Source organism: Maniola hyperantus, chromosome 1 (assembly GCF_902806685.2).
Source record: "Maniola hyperantus chromosome 1, iAphHyp1.2, whole genome shotgun sequence".
Taxonomy (NCBI): domain Eukaryota; kingdom Metazoa; phylum Arthropoda; class Insecta; order Lepidoptera; family Nymphalidae; genus Maniola; species Maniola hyperantus.
Genome location: NC_048536.1, coordinates 18,297,244 through 18,318,764, shown reverse-complemented (window position 1 = coordinate 18,318,764; position 21,521 = coordinate 18,297,244). Strand labels below are relative to the sequence as shown.

General features: G+C 37.9%; 1 protein-coding gene and 1 long non-coding RNA gene across 3 annotated transcripts in view; one reads left to right on the top strand and one right to left on the bottom strand.

Annotated features, from left to right (window-relative positions):
- Positions 1-21,521, bottom strand: part of side-II (sidestep II) — a 667,447-nt gene that overhangs the window by 389,951 nt on the left and 255,975 nt on the right. For both annotated transcript variants that reach the window (XM_069499951.1, XM_034972675.2), the window contains exon 2: positions 11,974-12,117. In XM_069499951.1, coding sequence (XP_069356052.1) covers positions 11,974-12,052 — 79 coding nt within the window. In that variant the 5' untranslated portion in view covers positions 12,053-12,117. The remainder of the gene's footprint in view (positions 1-11,973; positions 12,118-21,521) is intronic.
- Positions 1-21,521, top strand: part of LOC138402698 (uncharacterized) — a 461,836-nt gene that overhangs the window by 305,553 nt on the left and 134,762 nt on the right. The window lies entirely within an intron of this gene.

Here is a 21,521-nt window from a genome sequence, read left to right as displayed (position 1 = left end):
CAGAGGGGAGATCACACATACACATTGCGGGTTTCAAAAATACTAAATCACTAAAACTACAAAATGAGACAAATGGTTATTGATATTGGATTGTGCATAGATAGTATAACAATAACGCTAAGTGTTTGCTAGCATTCTGGTTACACCCTGTACCCGTAGTACAAGATTTTACGTCTCACCAAACCAAACCAAATTCGAGAGTCGAAATACTTCCGCGTTACAGTAAACTGGATCTTAAGTGCGTTGTTTTAAAGCTCAAGTTTGTCTACACTTCTACAGCCAGCGCTCCAAGCGGAAAAATTGCGAAATTAAAATCAGTGGCATTGAATATTTGACTTCAATTCAAGGCTGTTTAGGTCCATTTTACTGTAACGCGGAAGTATTTCGACTCTCGAATTTGGTTTGGTTTGGTGAGACGTAAAATCTTGTACTACGGGTACTGTATATAACCTGTAACGAAGGTTACAAACCAGTTACCTAAGCGTAGTTCACACTCCGCTTAACTGGAATCGGTCGGATGCACACCGAGCATTCTTCTTTATTTACGGTTGCTTCAGATTTACTGGACGGACGTGCTCTCACAGATTTGGCTGTGAACTGCGGGTTTTTAGGGTTCCGTACCTCAAAAGGAAAAAGGAACCAAGCCAAGATCTGCACCCGTACGTAGTCGTTACTCCACGGATACGTACGAAGCGATTTGCCTCCTCATTTCTAATTCGAACCACTATATTTGGAACACCCTTCCAACATCAGTTTTCTCCTCCAATTATAATTTGGGTACCTTCAAGACAAGAGTGAATATGCATCTTCTAGGCAAACGCGCTCCATCTTAGGCTGCAAGTGATGATCACTTGCCACCAGGTCTAACTGCAGCCAAGCGCTAGTCTATGAATTAAACAAAAGAGTTCTTATAGGATCACTTCGTTGTCTGTCTGTCAAGAAACCTATAGGGTACCTTCCATTAACCGACAATCATGAAATCTCTCTCTCTCTTGAATGCTCTTATAGCACACGTACAGGGCAAAATCCGAAAACTGTGAATTTGTGGAATTTTCACAAAAAAAATTAAAACGTGTTCATGGACAAATATAATAAGTGTTTTCAAATTTCAAAGTAAGATACCTATACCAAATGGATACCTATCATATGAAAGGATTTTACCTGTACCTACATTCTAAAACAGAATTTTATTTATTTTTATGCATAATAGTTTTTGATATATCAGGCTAAATGTCGCAAAAGTACGACTGCAATACGGAACCCTCGGTGCACGAATTTGACTCGCACTTGGCCGGTTTTTATTCAGTGGGTTATCAGCTTTTGTGGTTATAAAGTAGAGGACGACGTGCAATGGCTGAGTCAATTACTAGAATGGTTTGCACTTAGTTTAAGTAACTTTTATTTGTCTGGACTTGTTTGGAATAAGTAGCCAATAGTAAAATAGAAAAAAGTGTTCGCCATTCTACTGAAATTGTTTGGCAAACTTAGGCAGTGGTCCGACCGCCAACGATGAACGAGAAACGAGTGAAATGAAATGAAATGAAAATCTTTTTTATTCGTATAAACTTTTACAAGTGCTTACGAATAGTCGGATGCATCTACCACTGGTTCGGAATGCCTTTCCTGCCGAGAAGAACCAGCAAGAAACTCGGCGGTTGCTCTTTTCAAATATTTGATATAGGTACAAAATTATGCCATGTATAAAATAGTATTTGCTGTCTTGTGCGTTGCTGGAACGAGCTGCGGGTCAAATCCACGCTCTTTTATCATTTAGATAATCTTCAATTGTGTAATATGCTTTTTTCAGGAGCATATTTTTTATAGATTTTTTAAACTTGTGCAAAGGTAAGTCCAAAATAGTTTGCGGGATTTTATTATAAAAGGTAATACCAATACCCACAAATGACTTTTGGACTTTCCTGAGTAGAACTAGAAACTATAAACGAGTTGGCGATCAGCGGGAAGCGAGTGTGTAGTTTCGATAGTTTTGTCGCGGGGCTATAAGCGAGTGTGCAAGTGCGACGAGCGATTACTCGCGCCATTCGCCCGCGGTCGCTCAGTCCTGTGCAAACCTGCGCGCGCGTTACACGTATTCATTTTATGATAATTGAGAAGAAATTTACTTTTTAAAAAATTGTATTACAAGAAAACACGGGAAAAACCCCTGACGTAAAAGGCGGAAGACAAAAACCCGTAAATTATCCGCAAATTTTCTTAAGCGCAGCTGAGCCTTGTTCCGAGAGTGACATCAAGTATTTATACAGCCTCCTCCTAAATGAGCATAATCAATAACAAGATTGCTTTATACAAAATTGATGAACGTTTAGCAAATTTTCAATAAAAGACAAATTGTTTGATGTAACGATATACTTGAATACTATTATAAATGTGAAAGTGTGGATGTTTGGATGTTTGGATGTTTGTTACTCAATCACGCAAAAACGGCTGAACGGATTTGGATTAAATTTGGAATAGAGATAGATTATACCCTGGATTAGCACATAGGCTACTTTTTATCCCGGAAAATCAAAGAGTTCCCACGGGATTTTTAAAAAATCTAATTCCACGCAGACGAAGTCGCGGGCATCAGCTAGTCAGCTAGTAGTAGATATACGAATATCAACTCATGTGGCGCAAGACCGTGATATGTGGAAGTCCCTACAAGAGACCTATGTCCAGCAGTGGACGTCTGTCGGTTGATGATGATGATGATGACACTGACAATATGACGTGGAATTTTACAATGTGGCGCCCGTCTTTATCAATCGTTAAAAAAATGTTACGATCGTGGAAAATTGGCGAAAAAATTTGGCGGTTAAAATTTTTAGTACACGGTGGCACTCGTAAAACGATCACGCCACTGCCGCAAGGCATTTAGGACTCATAAAGGCAGACATTCACAATCGTAATTCAAGTTTGAATTTTTTTTTCAGTCATAAACCACTGGGGCGGCATCTGTTTTGTGTACTGAGGGCCCCTGACTCGTAACAGTGGAGTTAATGTCTTGTAGAGAAAGAGCGCGTGAGGGTGAGACCTTCGTTATTTTATAAAAGCTGAAAGTTTCTTTGCGCATTGTCCCCGACACAGGGATGAGGGAGGTATGAAATTTGGACCATGGTGGCTTTGGCAGAGAACAGGTAACAAAGACATACCTATAAAATTAAATAGTTAAAGAATAGAAATTTCAATTGTTTTTATTGTTTTATTTTTCGTTTTAATTTTAATAGCTTTCTATAGATACTAAGACCAGGACTTCCCTCGTTTGGGCTCGAACAGAATAACAGTGTTGTGGTTACATTATGTATCCACAACATTTAGCTGAGTTTGGGCCTTTTCTTTGGCACGACTGACAACACATTTTTCACACTGTTTGTTAGGTTAAATTTTAAGACATGATATGTTTATTGTGTTTAACATGACGTGTTGGATCAACAAATAAATATATTTCTATTCTATTCTAAAATCTACGTCAAAGTATTTTTCTTCTTTTTTTCTAATTAGTAGGCAGTATTAGAAATCACGTCATGGATTGCCAGGTACTTAAAAGTCACTGATCGATCCTCCCAGTGTTGGAGACATTGCGCTTAGAAACTTTCAGTATTTATAAAATAACGAAGGTGTGGCCCTCACGGGCTCTTAGTCCATTGGTGTAATCATAAAGTCGTTTAAATTGGCCTGAATTGCAGAACGTAACAATATTGTTTACTGGGCCGTCACAGTTTATAGAAATGATGCGGGGAAGACAATATGGGACGCAATTTGAAGAAAGCCTGTACGCTTAGTATAAGATTTTACTTCTCACCAATGTTGATAGTATTTGAGAGTCGATACACCCTAGCGTTAAAGTAAAATGGCCCTTAACTGCCTTGTTTTAATGCTCAAGTTTGTTCATAATATATTTACAGCCAGCACTCCAAGCGGAAACGTTGCGAAATTAAAATCAATGATACTGATTTTTTAAACTTTAAATCAAGAAGCTAAAGGTCCATTTTACTTTGACGTTATTTTGTTTCGACTCTCGAATACGATCAGAATTGGTGAGAAGTAAAATCTCGTACTTACTAAGACACTGTACCTACCGTGGCTTGGGGACTAGGTTACATACTAGTATTCACGAGCCTAATAATATTTTGCAATAACTTTGTATACTGCACGAGAATATGAATTCTTATTCTTATATCTATCATAATACATAATATTATATTGAATATTTAGTGTTTTAAATATAGGTAAGGCTGGAAATGGAAGCAACACTAAATGTCCTAAATTGTATATCAAACTCTTTTTCATTGCTTGCAAGAAAGAAACAAATTATAAAAGAATATTAGTCATGTTAAATGACTAATATTCCTCTTTCCTCTCCAACTAAGCGTCAAGCTTGTGCTAGGAGCAAAGACAATAGTGCAACGGGCGGGGTTTGGACTTTGGAAGCGCTTTGGACGATAGATGCATAATGAAATACAAAACTTAAAAGTTGTAAAAAGGAAAAAAGTTGTAAAGTTGTCATAAACTGGTAAAAAAGTGCACTAATAGGGCAATTGAAGCAGATAGCTCGTTGGCAATATACCGTAAACTATCAGGAACATCAGTGAGGTAATGTAGTGTCGCAGGGCTTATTAATGCTGTCCTTGTCCAGTGCGGCACCTGGCACTGTGCCAGACCCTCGTTTGTTGATAGCGCGTGCGTGGCTCCCGTGCTGCGATACACACGGGTTCTGGCAATTACTGACTGAATTATCAGCGAATGCACGTTACCTACTACGAGTATAAAGCTAGAAAGCGTGATTCAAATGAGTTAGGTATATTTAGTATCGTTGTCAGGACCCTCTTTCCCACTGGGCACTATGGGCACGTGCAAGGCCCCCGATCGATAGGGGCCCAATAGTCCCTGCCACTTACATTTACCAATTATTATTATTATTTTTAAATACATCAAAAATTTCGCGCTCGCTTCGCTCGCGGTTTTATTTCGTTTTAGTAGTTACCCGCAGCTTGTATCCCTTTACCCTAAGCCCTTCTGCATATATTATGTTAAAATTTGTAGCGTGCACTAAATCTTCAAATATAAAATTCATGTTCCGTCCCGATTTAGCAATATTAAAAGGAAAAAGATGCAGATTCTCTAAATTTAGTTTAGAAAAAGATAACAGAATCGGCGTCATTGTCATGATTACGTGACTTTTGAGTCCACCAATTACAACAAAGCATCATGGCATGGTTCAGCCCTGTCCCCCGCCAACTTTTACGATTTTGTTTTCATGCAAAACCTGTATACGTACTCTTGAGTTTGAACTCTCTGGTCTGACGTAAATGAAGTTTTAGCTAGTAATTCAAGTGAATTGACTCTACCATATTTTATTCGGGACTCTTGCAGCTAGTGTAATAACTTCCCTAAGTTATCAAAGGATGATATCATTTCCACTGTAAGTCGGTTCAATTTCATGTGACGTCCTCCGAAAAGTTCGAACCCGCTGCAGAATTAGGCAGTGGTCCAACCGCCGACGATGTAGGAGAAACGAGTAGAACTAGAAACTAGCGAGTTGGCGATCAGCGGGAAGCATTTGTGCTGTTTCGATAGTTTTGTCGCCGGGCTATAAGCGAGTGTGTAAGTGCGACGAGCGATTACTCGCGCCATTTGCCCTCGGTCACTCAGTCCTGTGCATACCTGCGCGCGCGTTTCACGTGTTCAAGCGAGCGAGCATCACTGAACGAATATCGCTTTTGAAAACTCGTCGCTCAGCGACAAAACTAGTAAAGCGAGTCGTCGCCGTCAATGTGAACAGTCAGAGAGTAACTTTTGATATATGCATCTAGGTAGGTAGGTATCCATTTGCTAAAGTATATAACGCGCCAACTTTATATATTCTATATATGCCACTGACGTTTGGGAAATATAAAAGGCGGTCACTGAAAATCAGCGTTGGGGCGTCTGGTACCTCAGATATTTGCTATAGACGTTTGTGTCTGAGGGGCCCGATGTCTCAACACAAGCTGAGTGGCCTACCTGTTCGAGGTGTTGCACTGATGTACAGGACGATATTGCCTACACCATGTACCACCTATATGATACCTCGAATAAACATTATTCTATTCTATTCTATTCATTTCTTTCGTTTACACGGAATGTACATTCATTGAGCGTTTCTTGAGATAGAAAATCACCGATAGTTAGTCGTTTTCTCGCCGGCGGTCAGACCACTGCCTTATTGCGCAGCTCAGTTACTTCTAGATCTCATTACTCGAGACACTGGAATTTATCCCGAGTGTACTCCGCACTGAATTACACCTCGCCTGCTTTACTTACAACTTTTGTGAAACCTAAAATATAGGAGGGAAGTTTATGGGGGGTTATTTTTGTACTAGCTTATGCTCGCGACTTTATCCGCGTGGACTGCACAAATTTTAAACGACTATTTTAACCCCTTATAAGTTGAATTTTCAAATGATGTTTTTTTTTTCAAATTTTCCTTTCTTACCGTATGTCGACGTCATAATAGCTATCTGTACGCTTAGTATAAGATTTTACGTCTCACCAACGTTGCTAGATTTCGAGAGTCAAAACACAAACGTCAAAGTAAAATGGACCTAAGGAGCCTTGAATTGAAGTCAAAAATTCAATGCCACTGATTTTTATTTCGCAACGTTTCCTCTTGGAGCGCTGGCTGTAGATGTGTGGACAAACGCAGTTAAAATCCAGTTTCCAGTAACGCGGAAGTGTTTCGACACTCGAATACTATCAACGTTGGTGACATATAAAATCTCGTACTAAGCGTACAGCATGCCAAATTTCCATTGGTTTGAGCCACGGAGGAGATTTCTCTAGTCCGTGGTACCTACCTATTGCAGGTTTTGTTGTGGGCATGGTGTGAACGACAGGTGCTGTCTGACGTCAAGCTGACGTCTTATTCACACGGGGGCTAACGGGGAGCCTGCTCATAGTCGGCGACTAATATTACTTTGGATGTGAATACAGGATGTTCAACGAAGACAAGACGTGATAATCATTACTAATAAGATACCACAAAAAACAAAAAACCTTCATTTTTTAAAGCTCGCAATGTAATGCAAATAAAACATCTGACTTACGCTACAGGTCAATGAACGTTGCGTAGTTAGGTGCCACGTTGTAGACAGGGCATTGACCCCGAGTTTTGCACGCTATACATTGCTGGTTTGAAAAATACTAAGTCACTAAAACTACAAGTATAAGGCAAATGGTTATTGGTACAGATTGGGTTTCAGTAGTATAATAAGAGCCTCAATAGCTCAACGGGTAAGGGAGTGGACTGAAAACCGAAAGGTCGACGGTTCAAACCCCGCCCGTTGCACTATTGTCGTACCTACTCCTAGCACATGCTTGACGCTTAGTTGGAGAGAAAAGGAGAATATTAGTCATTTTACAAGCCTAATATTAAAAAAAAAAGTAATAGCGCTAATTTGTTGCTAGCGTTCTAATTAAACCCTGAATGGGGATTTTTTGTTCGCTTTCACTATGAGTGTAAACCTTGTTCCTGTGAAATGAGAATGTTAGGCAATTGCTACAAGTTTATTACAGTTTGCAGCAAGTTTTTGTGGTAGTAAATAATGAGAACTGTCACACACTTTAGTACCTCTTTTAGTTTATTGACCATTGAAAACATATTATGAATATTAGAATACAGAGAGTAGAACTGAAGTATAGTACGATTCAAACTTAAATGCGACTGCGTGAAGTTAGCTTTGCGATCTTGCGCATGGTACACTCGAGATCGAAATCACTTAACGGGCGGCGGTAGGTTAAACCTCAGCTTAAGCAAGCTTAAACAAAGTAACTTCTCAACTCGACTGTACAAACAAACAAGACACGTATAGCGAGAGAGAGACGTATGAGAGAGACGGAATGTAGGAGCGAGACGTGCGCTGTTACCCTCCCCGCTACCTCCCCGACCTCGGACACCCAAAATGTGTGTTCTGCGCAACGTCGTGCGCAAACTTCAGGGGCGCATTTACGTTTGAATCGTACTGTAGATATGTAACAATTAGTCCAATAGCTAGTAAGGTTTCAACCGAGGCTTAGAAACGGGCGCAAAAAAGCACCCACCACAGGAATACTTGGCACTTGCCGTGCATTTCTGGCGTGGTAGATACCATGATCATTTTCACTTCCATCATCTTCGGAGGTGGGTCTCAACGCATGCGCCGCACATATGCAGGCGATAAGAGCGATGTAGAATAGCTGCAAATAACGTCATTAATACAACTTTAATAAGTTCATCTAAATCATATATAAAAGGAAAAGGTGACTGACTGACTGATCTATCAACGCACAGCTCAAACTACTGGACGGATCGGGCTGAAATTTGGCATGCAGGTAGCTATTATGACGTAGGCATCCGCTGAGAAGATTTTTGAAAATTCAACTCCTAAGGGGTGAAATGGGGGTTTGAAGTTTGTGTAGTCCACGCGGACGAAGTCGCGAGCGTAAGCTCGTTTACATAATACAGCGTGTCCCGTAAATAATGGATCAAATTTAAGAGGAAGATATATCACCTAATTATCTAAAACTAATTTGATCAGTTTTTAAAAAAATCGCAGGGTGACCAATTTTTTGTGTTTTTCTTAGTTTGTCCATTTTTTCTACCCTAATATAGTCTTTTTAACGTTGTAGCTGTAATACATAATAGTTTTTGGATCTGATTTTTGTTAAATATTGCTGATTTGTTTATCAATGTATTAAGAAAACCATTTTGGTAAATAATGTTTTATTTGTTTCGGAAAAAAGGTTCGAATCGAATAATTAATTTTCTTTGATTAAGACAAACCAAATTAAAAACAGTCTCCTGTAAAAAAACTGTGTGACGCCGAAGTGTACCTACTATTATTTTAAAAACTTGTACACTTATCAAGGTTTGCAATCTATACTATCCATACTAATCCATACTACATACTAATATTATAAATGCGAAAGTGTGTATGTCTGTCTCTCTGTCTGCTAGCTTTTCACGGTCCAACAGTTTAACCGATTTTGTAGAAATTTGGTACAGTGATAGCTTGCATCCTGGGGAAGGACATAGGCTAACTTTTATCCCGGAAAATTAAAGAGTTTCCATAGGATTTTTAAAAACCATGCGGATGAAGTCGCGGGAATCGTCTAGTTCTAGATTGAAAAATCAGCCTTAAAATAATTAAAACAAACAACCGAAAGTGAACAAAATGGAAAAATAAACTTTCACCAGTTTTCCATTCATTTAAAATAATTATTATGAAAAAGTAAAATATGAGAAATCGAAAATATACTTACAGTAGTTTTCATTGTGCACCAACAAAACACACTGATAACTTTTGTGGAACCAACGTTAATTTATACAATCTGTCATAATTAATGTGTTTTAAATTACTTGGATATACAATTAAATTGATTTTTTAATAAGTATTTACCAATGGATTTTTAATTACATGATTATTAAGTTTGTAGTTAGTTTAATTTCTCCATTTAAAGAAACAATAAAAGAACACTTAGGTTCTACTTATTGGGTAATATTTCTAACTTTGTTGAAATGTAGAGATAGCCTTGTTTCAGTTATTTTTGTGAATCCTTAGTTCACTGCCCGACATGGTATTTGAAACATTATGATTTCAATAAGTAACTAGCTTATGCTCGCGACTTCGTCCGCGTGGACTACACAAATTTCAAACCGCTATTTTACCCCCTTAGGGGTTGAATTTTCAAAAATCCTTTCCTAGCGGTTGCCTACGTCATAATAGCTATCTGCATGCCAAATTTCAGCCCGATCCGTCCAGTAGTTTAAGCTGTGCGCTGTTTAGTACGGGGAATGTAATGCAGACACTCACTAAGAAAGCAATCTTGGAAATTCCACCCCTAAGAGGGGATGAAAGTCCATAATTTTTCAAGTTTTATCTATTAAAGGTATTTGAGCTTTCGGACAAGAATAAAGACGTAGGTAATGTGTTTCAGGATTTTTTGGGAATTCTACCCTTTCAACGATTTTCAAAAACTCTACCTGGCCTGAGCGAATCTTGGGCGGATCAGCTAGTTTAACATAAAATGTGCTGCTGTAATCAGTTGTATATAAAAGGAAAATCTGACTGACTGACTGACTAATCTATCAACGCACAGCTGAAACTACTAAACGGATTGGGCTGATAGCTACAGCTATATTATGAAGTATGACGTAGACATTCGTTAAGAAAGGATTTTTGAAAATTCTATCCCTAAAGGGTAAAATAGGGGTTTGAAATTTGTGTAGTCCCCGCAGACGAAGTCGCGGGAATAAGCTAGTAAATTCATACGAATAATATGAAAATAAACTAGCAGAGGATATTCAAGTTAGATCTTATATTCACCTGACGCGAGTAACAAGATTTGCAGGAAGTTCGCCGTAATTCTTCAACGAGTTCCAAGTTCCCAGAACATGTCTCATAAAATTAAACCTGTTCGGAATGATATTTTCTATTATACATATATGACACACCGGCTTTACTCACGTGTTTAGTTGACGTTAGCCCGACTAGTTTCGAACCCATCCGGGGTCCTTTTTCACAGGGACTCAAATCGCGCACAGCCCGCTGTGAGGTTGGCTGAGGTGGGGGGAGACAGCTGAAGATCGTCTTCCGACAATTCCTGCTGATCTTCATCGCTGGACTACGATTGAAATTCGGGTGGCGGCTACTAGAACACCCAGTGGTTGGTGTAAAAAACCTACGGAAGAGACCCTATCCAATAAGCATCATCATCATGATCAACCCATTACCGGCTCACTATAGAGCACGGGTCTCCTCTCAGAGTGAGAGGGGTTTTGGGCATAGTCTACCACGCTGGCCATGTGCGTATTGGTAGACTTCACACACCTTTAAAAACATTATGTAGAACTCTCAGGCATGCAGGATTTCTCACGATGTTTCCTTCACCGTTAAAGCAAGTGATATTTAAATAATTAAAACGCACATAACTCCGAAAAGTTAGAGGTGCGTGCCCGGGATCGAACCCCCGACCTCCGATTAGAATGCGGACGTCCTAACCACTAGGCTATCACAGCTTCCTATAATACTAACGATAATACTAACGATAAATATATCGAAGTTTCTCCACTAAATGCAATACAAATCAATTCCCTAAGACGTTACACAACACTGTGTCATGGCGCGGGCGTGCTTAACGACACTATAAAGATTAATTAACAACGCTTCGAGTACACATAAACCATAACATTGATAGTGTAAAACGGATCTAATAACCATATAAATAAGGTTGTATTTAGAAGTGTGGAGCAGAACTGACGTGTAAGATCCTGTAATTCAAATGTGTTTCGCGTCGATTGGCCCCAAGAGTATTGCATCCGCCTCCGATATTAGGACTGCTAATGAATGTTCTCAGTTACCGTTTGAAAATAAACGAATTGATGCCAATTCTGTAGATTTATAGGTTAGCAAAACCCCTCTACTTTATCTGAATACCAAACAAATAAAATTTAATATGATACCAGATAAAGGAAAATGCCCAGTCGACAACGGGGTTTTGCCCAAGATTATGTCCAATGAATGAAATTACAGGCATTAGGACTAAAGCCACAGATAAGGAAACAAGCACTATTGTCCACGTAAAACTCGGATGAAGTTTTGAAAAGTATGTGTTGTGTTATTGAATTAACTAGTATAACGTGTATTTTTAAGACACAATAAAGTTTAGTTATTAACAACGCTTCGACTACATATAAATTAACCATAATATTGTGGCTAATTCCGTTGTACACAATCTCTAAACTAAACTAAAATGACACGCCTAAATCTATTGCTATCCCTTCATAATGTTGCTTGCGGAAAAGAGTGTACTAGAGAATCGGCCTCAATTGGTAGTGTAAAACAGATCTAATAGCTATAGAAATAAGGTTGTTGGAAAAATAAATCGTTTTAGCACTCTTTCCCACTATTCGCTTTCACTAGATAGACTAAGCTGCTGGTGTATAAGGCCACTCACCCAGCTTGTCCTGCAGCACGGTCTTGGTGTCGCAGCGCACGAGGCACAGCAGCAAGAACAGCGGCACATGCTGCGCCATGCTGCGGCCGAGTATCACGTGCACGCCGCCGCGCGGTGGTGTCGCCACCGGCGCATCTTCTACCACTGCAACAAAAGAGTACGACCATCAACATCATCATTAGGTAATTATTGAAATATGTATGGTGCTAAATAACTGGGATAACAATGACAAATGTAAATATAAATAATTATAAATTAACATAGGTAGTATGATTAGTATTGTAGAATACGCACGTGCAAACTGTGGAACCAACTCCCATCGGCGGTGTTCAAACTAGATTATAACATGGGGTTATTCAAGGGTGTGACGTTGTAAATTTTGAACTACTAATTAGCGTTTCGCTTTTAATAAAAATTTATTTTGTTCAAAGTATGTTGGTGCCACCTAGCATCAAGGTGCAGAACTACGCGTGGGTCGATGTTCAGAGTTCATTCGAGCCACAATAGATGGCGTTTGCTTCGTTGTCAATTGTCGTAAAAATAAAACAAAATAATTAAATAAAACCATAATATCATTTGTTTATTGTTAAGTCATTAACAAAACGGTTCTTATAATATATCCTTAGGTTCCGCAAATATTCAAAAATGAATTGGCTTCATGATCAAACTAACTGAGAGCGGCGACACTCGGGTTGCGTCTGGCAACACCGATTGATGAGATTTAGAATTTTTCCTGGAGTCAACATGTGAAGACGAATTTTTTTCGTTCCAGGAAAATCTCACTCTTTTTCGCCCATGGCTTCGCCTGGAAAAATACAATAGTTCTAAATGTAGTCATCCTAACGTATTTCCATGTTTCATCAGTTATGGTGAGTGAAAAATCAAGTAATGTGGATTCGACAAAATGGCGGTTTGGTTAGAGAAAATCCTAATTTTATGATTTCATTCCAGTTCCAGTTATTTTATCTTCCCAAATAAATGAGGATAATGGGTTGTGGGTGGACTTCTGAAAACCATTGGTGGCCAGGAGTTCAATAGGTGAGTTGTGTTTGATCGGGAAAATTCCACGTGTCGAAATTTTCACACAGCACAAATTATAATCTTGTTTTTCTTTGTTACAGGGTTTTCGTATTTACGATTTACGTTTACGTTTTACGTTTAGCTTCAGTTTTCCGTTTTAGTTTTCCGTTTGCGTTTTCGGTTTTCGTATTTATTTCTTTTGCACATTCACGTTGACAACTTAATTGCTATGGATAAGACTTGGTGAAAATCTTTGTAATGAAACATTTCGGTTGTGAAGAATCAAATAAATTGAGTTTTGGATCTTGGCCGATGCCGTCCAGCTACCTTGCAGTCTTCGCACCTACAAGTAAGCAAAATGTTTGTATCCTGCAACAGTTTAGTGAACCTTCTTAGTGTATGTGTACAGTAAGAACCCTGTCTTTACTACTGAGCTTTTATTTTGAAACAATTTTATGAATTTTACTGTGTCATTGTCTATTCCATGCAAATGGCATCTTAAATTTAAAACATAGATCTTATGTACTATCTACCTAAGTCATTCTAATGTATCTAAATTAAGTCTTGGCATTAAGCTAGAATAACTAAGCATTATTAGCCATCATTCTGTATTAAGCGACCCCGGTAAAAGTTACATTAAAAACAATTTTGCCTAACATCTAGCAAATTTCATTTATAACACCTCATATGCATTACAAGGGAGTCGACGGCTAGCTTCTATTCTTTACTAGGTAGATAGATCAAGTAAAGTAAATTAAAATTATTTTTTTTTTCCTCTAATCTTTGTAAGGTGGTAGATTATTCCGTATCCGGGTATATTTCTATTCCGTCCAATTTACCACCCTTACAAATGGCGCCCGAACGTTTTTTTATATAGTTATTTCTGTATATTTTGAGAAATTTTGTAAATTTTATGAAATGTACTCCGCTGATTGTACAATTTTCTAAGTAGTGACACATTGCAAAGAGCACTAAGCTGTTTTTTATGGTTAACTAACTAAATAATAACTAATAGTTAGAAATTTTGTTTGATAGTTTAAGTAATTTTCTGAGTATAGTCCAACAGTGGTTTTTTCTTATTTAATTAACACATTATAAATGGTGTTTATGCCGTTCAATTATGTTATTTGACTTACCTTGGAGGTGTATAAGTGAATGTTTGCCTTCAGTTTAGTAATAAACATTGCTTAACTGAGTTGTTGTTGGGTATTGCTTTCAATAGTAAGTACATCTTATGTTTGAAAATTCCGGTAACTTAGTATAATTAAAGTTTTGAAACGCTATGTGCTGTTAACTAGTTACACACATACATTTATAAATACTAAGAGTTACAACTTGTGAAACTAAATATATAAACTATATTCAGAGATTACATTAAGTTCAAGTATGAAGTTATGAACAATTTTTTTTCAGTGACTTGATACTTCATTATTTTGTTGAAATTTTGTTTAGAGCTGTGTTAAGGTTATGATAAAAGCTACTTCACACACAAAACATGTTAAGTTTAATTGAATGCTGGTAGTTTAAAGTGACATTTAGAAACAGATTTTGTTGTATTTTAGGTTATGTGTTAAAAGTGTAAAGTAACAGTCATCAAACCATTGCACAATCTCTTTGTTTTTTTTTAAAGATAATATGCTATTCAGAGTTCATTGCAACTTTGTTGCCTGTTTACTTTTGTAATTGTAAAGGTTGTAACACACTGTGTACTCATAAAGGTGATACTGCACCTTACAATCATTTATTCAATTTTGGGAAGTTTATTTTGTTATATTTTGTTTACTATAGTAATAATATGTGCTTGTATTATTAACAATATTTTGGAATAGGAACATAATTGATAAAATAGGTTAGGATAGACTTAAGAATATTGTTTTTGTTGTGTATTTTGCTTGTGTATATTTAATAGTTTAAATAACTTCTTTTGTGTTTGTGTTTAACCAATTTGTATAAGGCTAAACATAGACAGTTACACAAGCTCGATATTTTGTTAAATGTGTTTTGACTTAACACAATGGAACAGACTTTTGCCCAGTTTCATTCACTTTTGAAGGACGAATTGTGTTATGAGGTATCCATTCGTTCCGAAACTCCAGCACCTACAGTGCTAGGTTTAAAGAAACAGTTAAAACAATTAATTCAGGAAATTCCTTCTGAATCAATTTTAGAGACAGATTTCTCTTCTGAAAGTGAGTTAGGGGTTATTACTAAAAAACTTCAAGACTTAGAAGATTTATTAAAAAAGTGTTCTGACACTAAAGATAGACATGCCCTCTGTAGGTCTAAAGCTTTAGCTTCACATTTGTACTTTAGAATTTTGAGAATACAGTGTTCCGAACTCAGCTTAATAAGTAGGAAGAGTGAATTACATACAAAGTTGCAGAGTTTGATTTCCAGATTAGATGCTGACAATGAGTCGTCTCACGACGAATCACTGGATTCCGAGAGTACCGCCGTTGACTGCACTGGTGATAAAAATGTTGCCAAGTGGAAGTTACATTTCAACGGACAGGGTGATCCGCGCAGTTTCATCGAACGCGTTGAGGAATATAAAAGATCTTATGGCGTTTCAGATGGAAAATTATTTGTTTCTGCATTTCATCTTTTTACAGGCCGAGCATTGTTATGGTACAGAGGCAACAAATGTCAAGTTTCGTCTTGGTCAGAATTGAAAACTTTATTTTTAGAGGAATTTGATGCAGTAGATTATGACTACAGGTTGCTAGGTGAAATTCGAGCAAGAACACAAGGCTCTGAAGAACCTGTGTCTATCTATTTCGCTATAATGTTTTGCATGTTTTCAAGGTTGTCAACACCACTTTCCGAAGAACAAAAGTTACAAATTTTATTACATAATATTCGCCCTTTTTACTCAGAACAATTAGCTCTTGTTGACATTAAGTCTGTCGCAATGTTGAAGGAAAAGTGTCGCAAACTAGAGGCTGCGAGGCAGCGTTCCGCCTTATTTTCTGAGCCTACTAACAGTAAGGCAACTTTAAGTTCAGAGTTTGCTTACAAACAAGTGACAAAACAGATAAACACACTTTCAGTCACACCTGCACCTAAGGTTGATACAAGTAAAGGCACTAATTTTACGAAAACAAATAAACAACTATGTTACAAGTGCGGCAAGGGTAACCATTCCTTTAAATTTTGCAGGACAGTTCCGAAATTTATTAGATGTTTTTCGTGTGGACGTCAGAACTTTACAGTAAAGACATGTCCAAGTTGTAGTAAAAAGGCGATTAGTAAACCCGCTCCGGACAAAAATTCAAAAAACTAATTAGTAAGAACTGTGCAGAGACACAAGTAAATAACTTGGTCATTAACAACAAAACATCCCTTTTACCTGACACAGTTCTGTATTCAGTGGATAAACGAGACTTTAGGCCACATTTAAAGGTTTTTGTTGACGATTTTGAGATTACAGGTTTACTAGATTCCGGTGCTTGCGCGTCAATTTTGGGTAACCAGGCGCACAAGGTTTTTTTGAGATTCGGTTATAAATTGCATAGCAGTATTGATACCACATTTTCAGTGGCAAATGGAGACAAACTTGATTGCATGGGTTATATGTTTATTCCGATTACTTATAATTCCGTAACTCACATAATAAAATTTTTTGTAGTACCCTCTATAATAGCGGATGTTATTTTTGGCTGTGACTTTTGGAAAACATTTCAGTTAGCCCCTGGCATTTTTGATAATTTAGAATTAATTAAGGCACCTTCTCAATTTTACAATATTTGTGCGACTGATAATGAACAAATTCATACCATCACTTCTTTTGAAAACTTATCATCTCAACAGAAAGAATTAGCCCAGTCTGTAGTAAATAAATTTTTAGATATTTCTTCAACGAAAATTGGATTGGGTAGAACAAAATTAATTGAACATGTTATTGACACCGGTGATGCCTTGCCAATAAAAATAAAACAATATCCACTTTCTCCCGAAAAGAAGGAAGCTTTAAGTAAAGAGTTAGATAGGATGCTGGAAATGGACGTAGTTACTCCGAGTGAAAGCCCTTGGAATAACCCAGCAATTTTAGTGAAAAAGGCAAATGGAGACTGGAGATTTTGCCTAGATTGCAGGAAATTAAATTCAGTGACAAAGGGGGATTCATACTCAATACCGTACATTCCACAAATTCTAGATAGCTTGAAAGAGGCAAGGTTTTTATCATCGATTGATTTAAGTTCAAGTTTCTGGCAAATTCCGTTAGCTGACGACTCTCAGGAAAAAAACCAGTTTTACAGTTCCTGGTAGAGGGTTATTCAAATTTAAAGTCATGCCGTTTGGCCTATGCGGTGCACCAGCACGACAGCAGAGGTTAATGGACCAGTTATTTAATCAAAATTTTTGTAGTGATATTGAAAATGGAATAGTATTTTGTTATATAGATGATATTGTTATTTGTTCTGCTGATTTTGAAACCCATTTAATTTTATTAAACAGAGTTCTGGATAAACTAAAAATGGCTCAACTATCCATAAATTTTGATAAATGTAATTTTTTTTCGAAACTCTTTGAAATATTAGGGTATATAGTGGATGAATTTGGTTTACGCACAGATCCTGGAAAAGTTGCCGCAGTTTTGAACTTTCCGACCCCAAAAACTGCACAGGAGGTAAAGATTTTCCTAGGCACTTGTTCTTGGTACAGGCGCTTTATTAGGAATTTTTCAACCATCGCTGCACCACTCAATAAACTAACGAGTAAAGGAAAGAACGCACCTAAATTTGAGTGGAGCGAACAGGCAGAGGTAGCATTTAATACATTGAAGAATGCGTTGGTAACCGCACCTGTTCTTGCGGTACCGAATTTTGAAAAACCATTCAAAATACATTGTGATGCTTCTGCATATGGTGTTGGCGGTATGCTAACGCAAGAAACCGATGGTTGCGATCATCCCATTGCGTATGTCAGTAGGAGCCTAAATAAAAACGAAAGGAATTACAGCGCGACGGAACGCGAGGCTCTAGCTGTGATTTTTGCAGTGGAGAAATTTCAGGCTTATTTTGGTTCCAAGCCAGTCACAATTATCACAGACCATGCATCCCTAAAGTGGTTCTTAAATTTAGAAAATCCCTCAGGACGACTCGCCAGATGGGGTTGTAGATTATCACAGTATAATTTTGTTATAGAACATAGGAAGGGTTGTGATAATGTAGTTCCGGATACCTTGTCGAGACTCATACACGTAGATGTAGTTGGGGATCGTAATGATAACTCTAGTCAACAAGTTTTGGTAGATGACTGGTATGACAAAACATTTAATGGCTGTAAAATCAATCCAGCAAATTTTCCGAATTTTTGTATTTTGAACGATAAACTATATCGTTACAGTAAATGTAAATACCAGCTTCTCAGTGAGTTCGACTGGAAAGAGGTAGTCCACAAGAACGACATCCTTAGAATTATGCAACAAAACCATGCAGATGCAACTGCAGGTCATTTTGGTGTGTTCAAAACTCATCGCAGATTATCCCTCAGATATTTTTGGCGTGGTATGTATAAGGACGTGGTTGAGTACGTTAAGAATTGTGATACTTGCTCTGCGTATAAACACACGACATCAGTTATGTTGACTCCAGGAAAAATTCTAAATCTCATCAATCGGTGTTGCCAGACGCAACCCGAGTGTCGCCGCTCTCAGTTAGTTTGATCATGAAGCCAATTCATTTTTGAATATTTGCGGAACCTAAGGATATATTATAAGAACCGTTTTGTTAATGACTTAACAATAAACAAATGATATTATGGTTTTATTTAATTATTTTGTTTTATTTTTACGACAATTGACAACGAAGCAAACGCCATCTATTGTGGCTCGAATGAACTCTGAACATCGACCCACGCGTAGTTCTGCACCTTGATGCTAGGTGGCACCAACATACTTTGAACAAAATAAATTTTTATTAAAAGCGAAACGCTAATTAGTAGTTCAAAATTTACAACGTCACAAGGGGCGGACCAACAAATTCCTAAAAGGCCGGCAACGCATCGGCGGCTCCTCTATTGCTGCAAATGTTCATGGGCGGCGGTAATCACTTAACATCAGGTGACCCGCCTGCTCGTTTGCTCGCTTTATCTATTAAAAAAAAAAAAAAAATTGTTATAAGTTATTGTTAGTTCATGATTCCGTGGCGTCACTCGGTTCAGGGTACCAGCTGAAAATTGGCGCTATATGTTCTTGTGCAACAAGGCATACAGCATAATGCTGAGCTGGGAGCCTTTTTCGTGTTGTGCCACACATGACAGTTTGTTCCGGCGCTACTTTAGCTTGAAGCACGTTGGGCTTATGCTCAGGTGCAAGAAGCGCCGGAATAACCAGCTCTTAGTTATAAGATGTGATGTGTGGCACAGTTTTTTTAAATAAACGTCTTTTCGTTCTTTCTTTCTTTCAGCTTTTTACCACCGCACTGCAAGAGGCCGGCGACTTGACGACCTCCCTGGCGCAGTGGTGAGCGCTGTGGTCTTATTAGTGGGAGGTCCTGGGTTCGATTCCTGGCAGGGGTTTGGAATTTTATAATTTCTAAATTTCTGGTCTGGTCTGGTGGGAGGCATCGGCCGTGGCTAGTTACCACCCTACCGGCAAAGCCGTGTCGCCAAGCGATTTAGCGTTCCGGTACGATGCCGTGTAGAAACCAAAGGGTTACGGGTTTAATAAAAACTGCCATATCCCTTCCAGGTTAGCCCGCTATCATCTTAGACTGCATCATCACTTACCATCAGGTGAGATTGCAGTCAAGGGCTAATCTGAATTTTAAAAAAAACTTTCGGAGAGTGTACCCAAGAATTGTTTGACTTGGTTCCTCCTTCACCTTTCTACTATCACCGCAAGGGGTCGCCAAGGTCTGCTCCCGTACGTAGTCAAAATTCCACTGACACGAACGAAGCGATTTGCCACCTCGGTTCTAGTTTGAACCGCTAGGATTTATAATGCCCTTTAGGCATCAGTTTTCACCTCCAATTTTAATACAGATTGTAACCAAAACGCTTGAAAAACTTAGCGTTATTGTTATATTACCTAAACGCAATTCATATGTAGGTACCAATAACGATTTGCCTGATTTTGTAGTTTTAGTGATTTACCTACTTACTTAGTATTAGTTTATTAGTCAAACCCGCAATGTATAGCGTGCTAAACTCGGGTCAATGCCCCGCCTACGACGCGGCATTGACTCCGAGTGGCCAACTTACGCAACTTTACGATAAGTTACTTCGGGCACAGTCCAAAATCCTTATCTTCTACCCAGACTAGAAGCCCTGCCAAGTCGTCTCCCGTACTAAATTTCAAAAAGGAAATACAGCGAGTTCATTACACCCTCTATACTCTACCTTAAGGCAGCTCAGTTCGGTGCTTTCTTCATACAAACGTAGGAGGGAAAATACAACAATATTCGATATTGTACGCACAAAACTAAGAATTATATCGATTTATCTCGTCATTATCTAGGTTCAATGATATCTAAAACATTGAAAAAAATATTGATTTAAAAGTTACGAGCCTCAAAAGATTCCTATTTTAACACTAAATTTATGTCAACTTTGGGCGTAAATAAATAAGATTAGGAATAGGAAAATTCTAAAAAAAATTATCATTAGACATAGTTTATTTATTCATTAGTTGAAATAACTTTACTTTGCAAACCTAAATTCAGTAGTTTTTTCTCAAAAATACTTTTCCCAAACTACTGTTCAACCCTTTTCAAGCGCTAGATTTCGGCTAAAATCATCATGCTTCTCACCCCAAAACATTAGACACCGCGCGGGTGGCGGAGGGAAGGGCCAGCCCAGCGGCGCGCGGCTGCGCGTGTAATATTGTGGTTTCTATGACGACAACTGTTGTTATTAATATGTTTTCAAAAACAAAAGTCGTAATGATTTTATAAAATTAATTTTATTCAGTGGCTATGCAAATGTGTAGAAGATTGAGCAGAGCAGAGTCAATAAGTCCTTCAAATACTTATTGCATTTTGTACATTGACCTCTGGAATTTGAAATTTGGACACCAATTTTATTCATTGGTTTATTGACCTGACTTTGTTGTTGAGGTCCTAGTAGGGATATCTACTCGTGTGGTCCTAGTACAATAGGTAAGTAACTTTGTTTAGTTATTTATTTTATCTAATTTTAAAAAACCGGCCAAGTGCGAGTTGCTCGCGCACCAAGGGTTCCGTACTCAGGTATTTTTTTGACATTTTGCTCCATAAATCAAAAACTATTATGCATAAAAATAAATAAAAATGTGTTTTAGAATACACACAATACAGTAAAGCCATTTCATATAATACCCCACTTGGTATACTTATTATACATTGAAAATTGAAAATACTAATTATTTTTTCATTAACACACTTTAATTTTTTTTGTAAGTTGTAATCACAAATCTATGGTTTCGGATTTATTCCTTTACTTGTGCTCTAAGACCTACGTACCTACTAAATTTCATGATTCTGGGTCAACGGGAAGTATCCTATAGGTTTGTGTGACAGATACGACACAGACGGAGAGACGGACAG